Here is a 12,174-nt window from a genome sequence, read left to right as displayed (position 1 = left end):
AGGAATAAAATAACTTTTAAAGAAATAAAGAATATAAATAAAGAAATATTTTAACAATGCGTCATGGATGATATAAGCATACTTGCTGTCAAATCAGCTCTATTTAATAAAAATGAAAGTGCTACATCAACAGAATTACAAAAACTTCCTTTACCTCCGCTGACACCACCAAAGAAGACGCCCGTTGAAAAAGACTTGAATGACATTTTATCGAAAGTAATTTTTTATGAATTTTAATATTCTTGGTAATTCAATAGTGTGTTAGGTTTACTTAAACGGCAAATCAACACAACGTTCTCCCCTTCAGGAACACAGTGTACAACTGACTAATTTTTTGTATGTTTTAAGCCTTCCTATGTCGTTTAGACCCAAGCTTCAGAAGGAACTTCGAATTTTCACATGGATTCATATGTATAAGACACCAAATTTGGTAAACTAGTTCCGTTATTACGGGATTTTGATTAATCTTTCATTCGATTGGCTGGTAATACTATTATATTGTTCAGCTCAAAACTAATCTTCAAGGATGTAAATTTTTGAGAAAAAAGTGAGCTGTAATAATCAATGTCCTACTACGCACCATCAAATTTAAATTTTGGGGTTCAAGTCTCCAATAAAAGTTTGCTGTTGAAATTATTGATTTAATTTAATAGGTAAAGAAAATTCTTTAAATTCTATTTTACTACAGGTTCAAAACGACATTCAACTCATCAAGAGTAATGTTTTGGCCAATCTATCTGATGGAGAATCAATTGACCCTGAAAGAATCAAATTATTATTCGAAAAAGCTGAGAAAGATATCGAGGTACAGAATACATTGTAATGAAATTAATCACAGAAAAATTTGGATTGTGAAAAGTACAGGCAGAGATACAGATAAGTACAGATCTTCTTCTGATAAATTTAGGGTTTTTTTTATATTCAAAATATGTCTTACGTTTTGAAGCTCTGTCTGGTCTCCTCACCTGTTAATATAAATTGCTAAAGATGTGTCTTTATTTTAGAGTTCCCTGTCTAAAAATTGAATATTGACTTAAATGGATTTCTCTTCAAAGGTACGGAAGCAAGATGTGATCAATCAATTCAATGATAAAGCACTCAGCCAATCAAAGTTAAATCTGGTAAAAGCTTCTCCTCAAAACCGGTATGTTGAGCTATTATAAAGATAAGAATTCCCTGATCATGAAATTCTACTAATAAAAGGATAAACTAATTCTAATTCTTCACGAAATTCGTTTTTTGATTTTTTCTTTACACAGCAAAAGTTTAGTTACCTTGAAAATTTAGGTAGGAGTAATTACTAAATGTAATAGAAATTTTTCATATTTATCAAATTTACTGTGTATTTTAAAAGTGTTTACTTTTTGAAATACAATCATCATCATAATGTTAGACTAGGTTCGAGAGTACCTTGAAGTACCTGTTAACACGTTCACTGCCGAGCTCTTTTTAGAAATCGAAAATTTGATATCTTTGTTTGAATTCCAAGTTTGACTTTCAGAGGCTCCAATGGTCTATAAATTGTACATCATTTGACACAGAATGAAAAGAAATAAAATGAAAAAGCAAGCAAAAGTTTCTGTATCAAAAGTTATAACCTTTGAAGTACTACCAATGTTTTGACCCCTACTGCGATTATACTTGTAGTTGGCAGCAGATGTGTTGAGGTTGTTTTTGACAAATTTTTTTTTCCATGAACAGGTCATCAGAAGATGATGAAAAGCCAAAAAGTAAACAGATATTTAATCAAACAAAACCATCCCCTGGTCAAAAAGTAAGTCTGAAAATTCTGACTTTTTTTGAAGATGTTTTGATTTACTTTAACACAAGTCTTTAAGGGCTTACTTCATTATGGGTTGTCTTTTTGGTTCACCTGAAAAATGAAAAAAAGAAGATAATTTTTCAGAATATGCACTGCGATGTCTTTTGCTATTATGTCACTTTTACAATTAGCTGATTGATTGAAAATGACATGTTAGGTAAAAAAAACTTTCGTAAAATTGTTCAGAATGTGTATTATGGAAAATAGTAAAAATGCTTTTTGTATCATATTTTCTTTCAATAGTTTTCAGCAATCCACAAATTGAAAGGGATCATCAATCCAGCGCGAAGTGATGCTAGAGCATTATTGAACAAACATTACAATGTACCGTTGCCAGTGGAAACCAAAGATAAACATGTAAAGAATGCAGATCCCAGCCTAATTTAAATTTGAATATTATTCTTTCCCGGTGGCCATAAACTAGCCTAAACCAAAATTTTATGAATTTTTAACAGCCGTTGTAAAAGTTCGTGAGACCTCATAAAACACCTATCAATCCCTTAAAGCTTGAGGAGACTGTGCTTGAGTTTACCATACCAGGAAAGAATAACGTCAAAAAGTGTTGAAATGTCGAAATGCATTGATTTTTTCATAGACAAAGAGTTTTGATGTCAATCTTTCCTTTTAAACAAGTGGAACCCAGTCTCTTCATGCTTAAAGGGTTGGATACGTATTGAGTAGGTAGAAGAGGCCAAAAACCTAATTATTTAATTTCACCTACACATTTTTTTATAAGAACCAGTAAAGTTTTGCTGAGGCTCGGCTGTTCTAATTTTTTTTGGCACTTTTAGCCTCAAATTTTTCTTATCCTAGGGTTAAATTGAGGTATTTCAGGCTTTACACCCAATTGCTTTGACCATAAATTGTTTCAAGTTGAGTAATTTCAGGCTCAGCGTTGTTCTTAAATTGTTCTTTTGTTGGCAATTTTTTAGCCTCATTTTTCCCCATTTTTCTCATAAAATTTGTTTTTACAAAGACTTTTATATCGAACCTGTTAATACATTTCGGTATCGTAGACCTAATTAGACTTTTGAGTATCTAAGTGTTCTATAATAACATACAGGTCGATAAGACACCACCACGACCAGTTACTGGAACAACTATTGTATCTACACCAATGGTCCCCAAAGAAAATCAACTCAATGGAAGGGTATGAGAAAGTTAACACTGCCAACCTTTGCATTCCCCTGGAAGTGTCATTATGTATAATTTCATGTCAAAAAAGTCCCGGAAACCCTAAAAACAAAAACACTTTGTCTGAAACACTTTTTCTGAACCTTTCATTATTTTCGTCGCCCTTGTGAAACATATACGTGGTAGTATCTAATAATTATACAGTTTTATTAAAATCCACATTTAATTCCAATGATGGTTACATAAAGTTGGTTCCCATAAATGGATGAATAAGAAAGAAAACACTCTCTGAGCACCTTCTGAACCTCTGTGGAGACCTTCCTCCCAGAAACTTATAATCAACCCTTTCTTCTTCAATGAATGAGCATAAAAAACCAAGAATCTTATTTCATAGCTGACTCCACCACCAGCAACAGCAGACGATAAAAGGAAAGGCGTTGTCCATTTGATCGAACGCAAAATCATTCCAGTAAGTAATGAAAATACAGCTGACACTCTCTAATTCGATATTCTACTCGATATGCTCCATTATTCAATACGCTCAATTTTTCTCTGAAATTGAAAGTCACCGTCAGCAAGAAACTCTCATACACGACGTTATACCATTCGATACGCTCCCTAATTCGATAAAAATAAAATTTTCCTTGAATTTTCCTTGAAAAATTGAATTAGAGAGCGTCAACTGTTTGTATACTCCTTCCTCATTTTAGATGTAAAAGAAACGTTAGCTCTTTTTCTACTAGCTGGTCACTTATTCGCATTACGTCTATATTCTTCTTGTAATGATTCTATCTTTATTTTCCTCGAATAAAATATGTGGTTTGAGAGAGAGAGACAGGGTTCCCTTTTCTGAGATATATCGAATTTGCTATTGTCGAAATATTCCCCATAGTAACCTAAATAACCTCATTGTGAAATTTTTAGTCGTTTTAAATTTTCCTTAGAAATTATCCATCTCAACCTCAATTTATCCGTACTAGTAAAGAAAGAAGTTATTTTTCCTTAGGTTTAAAGTAGAATTTTGAATGGATAAATACACCAAATTTTTTACTTTAAAATGTTCATCATTTGCACTGAAGATGATAACCATCGAAAAGCTTATGCTTGCTTTTTAACTAAAAACTTTGTGTCGTTTTTTTTTACTGACTTTGAAGATCAAACCTTCATAATCTTAAACTATTTTGCCTTTTATAAGGTTGCATCTCGACTATCCATTATGCCACCACCGATCAATCAAAAACAGGCTGTCCTTCATTCACCGCTTGATTTCAAAAAATACAAACAAGATCAAGCTTCAAGCAAACTTACCTACAATATGGCTCTAGTACGCTTTGATCCTGGTGTGTTAAGCCGCGCGGCCATGGAAATAAGAAAGAAACGAAGCATGATTACTTCAGGTAATGAAACTCTTTCAAATCTCATGAAAACTATACACCTTTTCTACCGTAGCCGCCAATTGCCGCGTGCGCATTTTTTTGTCAGCTTTATCCCACTAAAACCGTCCCAGTCCTTTTTTTGCACCTATAGACAATAGAAAAAGGTGTCAAAAAGGATTGGATCGAGTTTAAGGGGATGATTAAATAATTAAGTAGCACGCACCTGACCGCGCGACTACGGTCGAAAAGGTGTAAAGGGACAAAGTTATTATGGATTTAAAGACAGGAAATTTTTTGAATTTAATTTTTTTGTGTAATGTTGACCAAGTGAAGACAAGAGAAGATTATTTGATCTTTTTTAAATGCACCAATCTCAAAAATATTATATTTTCTATTCCTCCATTTCTATTGTTAAACCTAAGGTAGTTTCACAGGGTTAAAGGTTTTATTTTTACATAAGTGTTCCCGTTTCATAGACACATATTTCATATCAGGACAATGTCTGCCTATTGTTATATCATGTTGATATAAGCAAAAAAATGTTTTTCTTTTCCTCCTTCTGGCCAATCTTGCTCCACATCCGTGCCAATCCAATGCAAAAAAGCTTGTGAATTAAAATTGATGAATGATATCAAATGATATCATTTAAAAACAAAACCTTTAATAGGATTTGCGAAACTGCTTGATTCCATTTGATTTGCATGCAAAATTTCCTCATTAAAAATCTTCTTTCTCCCGTTCAACAAACAGGTCGAAGTTTTGCAAGCTCAAGAACTCCAGATCCTTCAAAAACTGAACTGACTTCAAGAGCAGAGTCTGTAGAAACTCACAACAATATCAACTTACTGGAACATAATGTTTCCACTGTTGATGGAAGGGTAAGTTTATGACTCTTTAACCAAAATCTCACCATCTATTAGCAAAAATCCTACTGTAGGAGATGCGGAGATGTCCAGTCAGTAGACAAGAATTCACTACCATCTCTACCGATTGGCAATTGAGTCCTCGAGTTCCACATGGACCCGTAGCTCAATGGTAGAGCAAATACCGGGGAATAGCATGGTTGTGAGTTTGAGTATCGCTGGATCCGTTGGTTTTCCCTTTCCAACGGTTCTGGTGACTGTTCAGAAGACAACACGAGAGTGACTTTATTTCATTTGAATCTTGCTCCAAAAGTCAATCACAATGTAAATCTTGTATATACCGTCAAAATAGAAAAAGTTTGATTGAAATAGCTAATAAGATTTGCGCTCGCAAACATCAGACATTTTCATCGATATTTGGCTATTTGCTATTTTCCCTGTGTCATTTGTTATTTTATTCCCAAAGTTTTCTATTCCCAGACAGTGCAATCGGTTTTCTATAGGACCAAATTCCCACATAATTGTTCCGTGTCTTCCCAAGCTAGATTAAACCTATCAGTTGGTTATTTAGACCATCTCAAAATATGGGACGTCATTAAAAAAGCAATAAGTCATTTAAAGTACTTATTAAAAACTGCTTCTTTAGCCCAATGCTGGCGCCCCGCTACCGGCCATTCTTTCCGACCCAAAAAGCAGGCCGATCCACCGTTTCATCATCCAACAAGGACAAACGGACACTTCAAAACAAGATTTCATAATTTTCAAACAATATTATTGTTTATCGTGGGGCAGTATCTTATCCCTTATTCATCGTTTGGAAAAAATGCTGATCGACTTTTCAGTACCTATTGCTGTTGTCGATGGAGACAAGTAAGTCTTTTTTTAGATTATGCTTGTAATCTTTCAAACAACTACACCTAGACGTTCTACGCTGCGATGAGCACTATGCTGTTCTGCATGAGGTGTGATCTCTTCATCTTGGTATCTGTGTCAAGTGTTGTCTCGTGTGCACAAAACTGGCAGTTTCTGGAAAATGCTTTTGAATTCCTACCCGAAAAAACTGGAACTTCTACCTCAGTAGGGCTCGTATTATCAATTATATTTCATCGGCAAAGAATAATGAGATTTTCCATACTGGTTTTCACAAAGTTTTTCAAAATGTTTCAGACGCTGTTTTTCGAGGCGTTTAAAATACGTACTAAAGAGTGATAAATGTATTATATGATGATACGATAGTTCTTATGGGTCATATTAACACATGTCTCCTTATAACATTCGTCTTCTAAAATTTTGTCGGCGAACGTGCTAGGCTATATTTGAATCTACCGGGCTCGATCGAGTCTTTCTCTTATGAATGTTTTTGGATTTTACAAGATGTTTTTATGGTATCAATTTTTAGATTGGCTGATATGGCATTATACTTTGAATGTGGCCCCAAACCAACTATTAGGGTAAGATAGGAATTGCGTATTATAAATTTAAAGGGGCTTCTTTGTAAAATATGATCAGCCTCGAATATCTCTCGAACAAAGATGATTGTTCCACTTTTTAACTGATTTAGGCTAAATTTGGCTAAATTATGGAAAATTCGAGTCATGGAAAATTCGATTTATGGAGAGACTTGTCTATAAATGTCTGGGATGAGAAAGCTAATTCGGGTTAAGGAGACATTCAAAATATGGAATCATTACGCCCTCTACTATATAATAAGAATTACGTATTATAAATTTAAAGGGGTTTCTTTGTACATTTTTATCAGTTTGGAATATCTTTCGAACAAAAATACCCGTTTCCCTTGCTCTAGTCTAAGCTAGATTACTCATTCATAAATCTTATGTAATACAGTAAGAACTCAAACACGCTTAGGGAAGTAAAATTTGTTCGAGTTACGGAAGACTCGAGTTACAGACAAACTTGATAATAAGGGTTTGTTATATACCTCAAGGGGCTATAAAACTCTTTCAGGCTAAGGAGTCATATGATGCTCTACTATTAATTACGCTCCCTTATTTGAATGAAAACCCAAAATGCCCTTCAAAGGTTTTGTTTTTACATAAGTGTTCCGTTTCATATCAGACACATATTTCATATCAGGACAGTGTCTACCTATTGTTACATTATGCTAATATGAGCAAAAAATGTTTTTCTTTTCCTCTTTCTGACCAATCTTGCTCCACATCCGTATCAATTCAATGTGAAAAAGTTTGTAAATTACAATTGATGAGTAAGCAAACGATATCACTCTTATTAAAAAACAAAACCTTTAAAGTCGAATCAGAGATGTCAAATAAATGTATTTAGGTATATTTTTAAAGGTTTTTATAACTCACTCGTTTCCCTCCATAGGATCTTCTACTATGCATATTGAACACGGAAGATGTCGAAAAACTGATCATGATTCCAGTAAGCCAAATCTCTCAATGCGCATGCACGAAATCTTTTTATATTAAGGAACTGTAAATTCATTACAGTCCTCACTTGCGCGCTTCGATCGCACTTTTCCGAGCAAAGCTTCCACGCTATTGTTCAAAAGAAAAATTAACTCCATTGGCGCGATCTGACGTAACGGTTGAAAACAGTTTAAATGTCTTAAACTTTTTTTTCGAGCGCGCTATATTTTTATGACGTAATCTTTTTTCCAAGCAAAAAATATTAAACCCAAAAGGTCCAATCGCAGCGCGCGCAAGCGGAGACCGGCCTTAATGAATAATATGTGTATATTAAGCATCAATTTTAAGATTAATCGACATATGACGTGATGTCATATGATTTTTCGTTAAATAATAAACTTGCTTGTGATTCATCAAAATCCAAAACCGCCCTTAAATTCGAGGGCGTTGGAAACCATGACAAAATCGTTAATCAACAAAGGAGGGGTTCGATCTTATCTAAAACCGTGCAGTCACTGGCTTATGAAGTTTTCAAATTCTGGATAACTTTTCATTTAATTTTCTCATATGTCTTTACAGGGTAGACGCTACATGGCTCCTGATGGGCAAGAGCGAGCAGCTATAAAAATTCAGGTATCATTGTATTTTACAAAGAAAAGGATAGTAGAATTATATCATATCCATATCACCGTACTTTTTTGGGCTGTTGCACGGATATTATTAATCAAGACCTTTTCGGAAGTAATTCAATTGGTTTCACGTGGTCGCGAAAAACTTTTAAACTTATTTTAACGGAACATTGAAGAATACAATCTCGCGAATGCGTCCACGGCCATCCGGTTCCGCTGTCCATAAATAACAAAGCGGAACATAGATGCAAGTAGAAGCTCGAAGCGGTAACCCCTTTAGTTTGCGGCACTGACACCTTAGATAGATGTGAGAGTCGATATTTTACGTGGATAGCTCAGTAATCTAGGACTTTTAGAAGTCTTTCGATTGCTTTCACGGGGTTCACAGCCAGGCTATCTATTAACTGAACAGAACATTGGAAGGAGCGGGGATTCGAACCGCAAACCCCTTGTTTGAGACGCTGACGCCCTAGACCACTTGGCCATCGCTCCTTAGACTACTTCGTTCATCAACAACTTTTTCCTTTTTTAGTCGACTTGGAGATGTCATGTAAAACATTCAACATATCTTGAGTATAGGAGACGAAAATGGGGAGCAGGTAACCAAGCTATCTCGGGAATTTAACTTATCAAAATCTCTTTATTTGACAGCCTCATAGAGAAACACTAAATGGCGTAACCAGTTTTTGTTTTTTTTTATAGATCTTATTTTAAATGAATTTTTTATGTTGTCCAATATTGTCATTTTCTAGTAATAGAATGGCGTTTATGGTTTGCTAAATAGTATTTCATCAAAAGCCAAAATTAAAACTCGAACCTCGAATATAGCTCGAATGTCTCCTTAGCTTAGACAGGCTTTCCGACGACGCCCCGACGACGCCCCGACGACGCCCTGTAGTTTTTGACTCCGTCTGAAAAGGAAAAGTTGCCAACAGGGATTTTTCTAAGTGCTTATGGGGCCGTTTAGATTTAGATTGAGTTTCTAACAGAGAAGCTATGCATCCATTAAGCTGGGGGTCTGAGGAATTCAGAGATCAAAGCTCCCGAAAAATGCTGAATCGGTATATAAATTAGTTATTTTTGCTTGTAAACATTAAAAAAAGTTAAGTTTTACTAGAAAATATTTGGATTGAGTTTTTAAAACTCAATCTTGGATTAAGTATTTTGGCTGGTATACGGACATAAAAAAATGCTTAGAAAAATCCCTGGCAACTATGATTGTTATAACCTTCACACCTCTCCCCATCTCATCCTTAGGAATGAAAAGCCTCTTCACACCTTATTCTTTCTCTTCATTAGGAATGATCGCATTGAATTGGATCATGCATTGTAAAATGTCCATGATTCGTAAAGAGTTGAGAACCAATCATGTTCAATATCTACAAAATGCACGTGTCCGAGCTAAGGTATGGTACAATAAAATAATTTATGTTATGAGATCCGCCATATTCATTCTGGAGAAAGAATGACTACGACGTCTAAAAATTGGCTTGACTTTTGTACTTAAGCACAACCACAAGACAACCAATTCATATTTAGAAAAGGCATGTCAAAAAGTGGGCCGTTGAAACCAGAGCTAAGTTACTGACCTACTCCTTGCATCATTGGACCGAACTTTTAAACTTACAAACTACGAGATTCAAGTAATACACCTTTTCGACCGTAGTCGCGCGGTCAGGCGCGTGCCACTTTATTATTTAATTACCCCCTAAACTCGATCCGATCCATTTTTTACACCTTTTCCTATTGTCTATAGGTGCGAAAAAAGACTGGGACGGTTTTAGGGTGGTAAAACGGACAAAAAATGTCCCGCGGCAATTGGCGGCTATAGTCGAAAATGTGTATTAGTATACGCGATATTTTCTACATCATTTAGAAACTTGAAGCCGATTGGCAGCGATTGAAGACCTCGAAACGTCTTATTATTCATATCCCATCCTTGGGTGAGTCCCATATCTCCTTGATGATGTCGTATATTGTTCAGTTATGTAAAATACAGTTTACGCTCTCTAATTCAATTTTCAAGGGTTATTGGATTTCTATCGAAAAGGGATCGAATAGTAGAGCCTTCGTTTTTGAGAGTTTCTTGTTGATGGTTACTTTCAAAATGGTCGAATGAGGGAGAGTGTCGAATAGTAGAATGTCGAATTAGAGAGCTTCAACTGTAGATGAATATATGTGGATTTTTAAATTGTAGATAGTTTGACCATTTTAATCTTTTTGATCATTTTGAAAGGTTAGGAGTATGGCACGCAGGTATTCCTTCTTAAAAATTTCATCTTATGATATGACTTTGTGAAATTGGTCTCTCTCTATCATGGTTGGTTAAATTGGTCTCAAGCCTTGACTGCTAGATTCGATCGGAAGGCAAAATTATGTTGACAGCGTTACTGTGGTGGCAGAGGGCAGGGGGACTGTTCCCCAGCGGCCGATCTTTACCAGCACTGAAAGACGAGGGGCTGCCTCTGATTATTGATTATACGGCGTGTCTTTGCTTTTTCACACCTTAGAGTTACCTTAAGGGAACTAATTTTGGCGGGAACTAATTTTGACGGATTTGGCGAATTTAGACGAAATTCGCCAAAATTAGTTCCCGCCAAAATTAAATATTTTGCTCACTCGCCAAAATAAGTTCTCGCCAAAATTAATTGTTTTGTTTTTTTGCCTAAATGAACCCTGAAATTCATCAAAGTTGCTCAAAATAAGGCAAAATAGAACAAATTTACGCTGTCATTCGCCAAAATTAATTCCCATAAAAATTTAAAAATTTCGCCATTCGCCAAAATAAGTTCCCGCCAAAATGAGTTCCCTTAAGGTAGCAGTTTTCAGCCAATAAGAGAAAAAATACTAAAAAGTCTCTACAAAATATTAGACGGAAAAAACTTTTCTCCCCAGTTTACCCTAATTTTGGTTGACCCAACAACGCTACTGGTTGACAGGTAATAGAAATAAGCTACCATGAGTATATTTTCTATCCTTGTAGGTTATTCTCCCAGCGTTCGTCAAACTATACTGAATATTGCCACCTTACAAAATAACCAAATTGGACGAATCTTTGATATAAAAGGTAAGTTCATATTATCCATCCTTTAGCCTCAGTCCGATTGGAATTACCGAGTTTATGTATGTGTGTTTTTCAGCGACGGAGACAGTAAGGTTCTAATTTGACTAGATCCTGACCAACTGAAGACGACGGTAAATCAGCAATTTTCCCGTCCTCGATTTTGCGGGTCAGAAGTGCGGGTTATTCCAAATCGATTCAGTCACTTTCTCGTCCTAAAAGTGCAATTACATAATCTCCCTATTGTATTTAGTAAACCTTCAAAAGCTGGTTTTTTTTCTTTTTCTTCCACCAGATCCTAACGTTGAAGTGATTTATATTAGCCCGGTTCCAATGAAAAGCGAATTAAAAGACTACTATCACAGGCTGATTGACATTGCAGCAGAAGTTACAGGACAAGATACAGATGAGATGAAGAGTAGACTGAAGATTATAACTCCTCTTCAATATGAAGGCTTCCCAGTAAGTTTTGAGAATCTTGTTTTTCTGGTCTTCTTATTGCCATACTTTTCTTTGTTTAAAAACGAGTTTATGTGTCTGTTTTCTGCGACGGAGGTGGCTAGTTTGGCTAGTGTGGCTAGACCATGTTCAGACGTTACATTTCCGTTCCGAAACGATTTCGAAACAAATGTGAACGTCAAAATTCGAAACGTCAAAGAAACTCGCTAAAGAAACTCGCCAAAAATTGAATTGGTACCCGTAAAAAAGCCATTGCAATGTCAATCGTCAAAAGTTTGCAAGGGAAAGTAGATCTAGCGCTCTCGATGCATTTACACCGCTGTTGAGTAGTGCCGCCATTAGGGTACCACTTTTCAAAAAACTCCGATCAAAGATTTTTCTTAGCTGGGATTGAGAAACTTGGTCCAGGTCATATAGAGGTCAGTTACACTACCCTGTTT

The 12,174-nt window shown here is 35.5% G+C and overlaps 1 protein-coding gene across 1 annotated transcript in view; it reads left to right on the top strand.

Annotated features, from left to right (window-relative positions):
• The window catches only part of LOC136808948 (IQ domain-containing protein H-like), a 32,978-nt gene continuing 20,804 nt past the window's right edge, over nucleotides 1–12,174 (top strand). The window contains exons 1-18 of the mRNA XM_067065514.1: nucleotides 1–216; nucleotides 689–805; nucleotides 1,056–1,144; nucleotides 1,702–1,774; nucleotides 2,066–2,179; nucleotides 2,886–2,972; nucleotides 3,351–3,425; nucleotides 4,152–4,353; nucleotides 5,083–5,210; nucleotides 5,842–6,065; nucleotides 6,595–6,646; nucleotides 7,542–7,598; nucleotides 8,165–8,218; nucleotides 8,747–8,813; nucleotides 9,514–9,620; nucleotides 10,091–10,157; nucleotides 11,198–11,281; nucleotides 11,571–11,737. Coding sequence (XP_066921615.1) covers nucleotides 64–216; nucleotides 689–805; nucleotides 1,056–1,144; nucleotides 1,702–1,774; nucleotides 2,066–2,179; nucleotides 2,886–2,972; nucleotides 3,351–3,425; nucleotides 4,152–4,353; nucleotides 5,083–5,210; nucleotides 5,842–6,065; nucleotides 6,595–6,646; nucleotides 7,542–7,598; nucleotides 8,165–8,218; nucleotides 8,747–8,813; nucleotides 9,514–9,620; nucleotides 10,091–10,157; nucleotides 11,198–11,281; nucleotides 11,571–11,737 — 1,917 coding nt within the window. The 5' untranslated portion in view covers nucleotides 1–63. The remainder of the gene's footprint in view (nucleotides 217–688; nucleotides 806–1,055; nucleotides 1,145–1,701; nucleotides 1,775–2,065; nucleotides 2,180–2,885; nucleotides 2,973–3,350; nucleotides 3,426–4,151; nucleotides 4,354–5,082; nucleotides 5,211–5,841; nucleotides 6,066–6,594; nucleotides 6,647–7,541; nucleotides 7,599–8,164; nucleotides 8,219–8,746; nucleotides 8,814–9,513; nucleotides 9,621–10,090; nucleotides 10,158–11,197; nucleotides 11,282–11,570; nucleotides 11,738–12,174) is intronic.

Source organism: Clytia hemisphaerica, unplaced genomic scaffold, assembly GCF_902728285.1.
Source record: "Clytia hemisphaerica strain Z4C2 unplaced genomic scaffold, Clytia hemisphaerica genome assembly, whole genome shotgun sequence".
Taxonomy (NCBI): domain Eukaryota; kingdom Metazoa; phylum Cnidaria; class Hydrozoa; order Leptothecata; family Clytiidae; genus Clytia; species Clytia hemisphaerica.
This window is presented reverse-complemented; position numbering and strand designations above follow the sequence as displayed.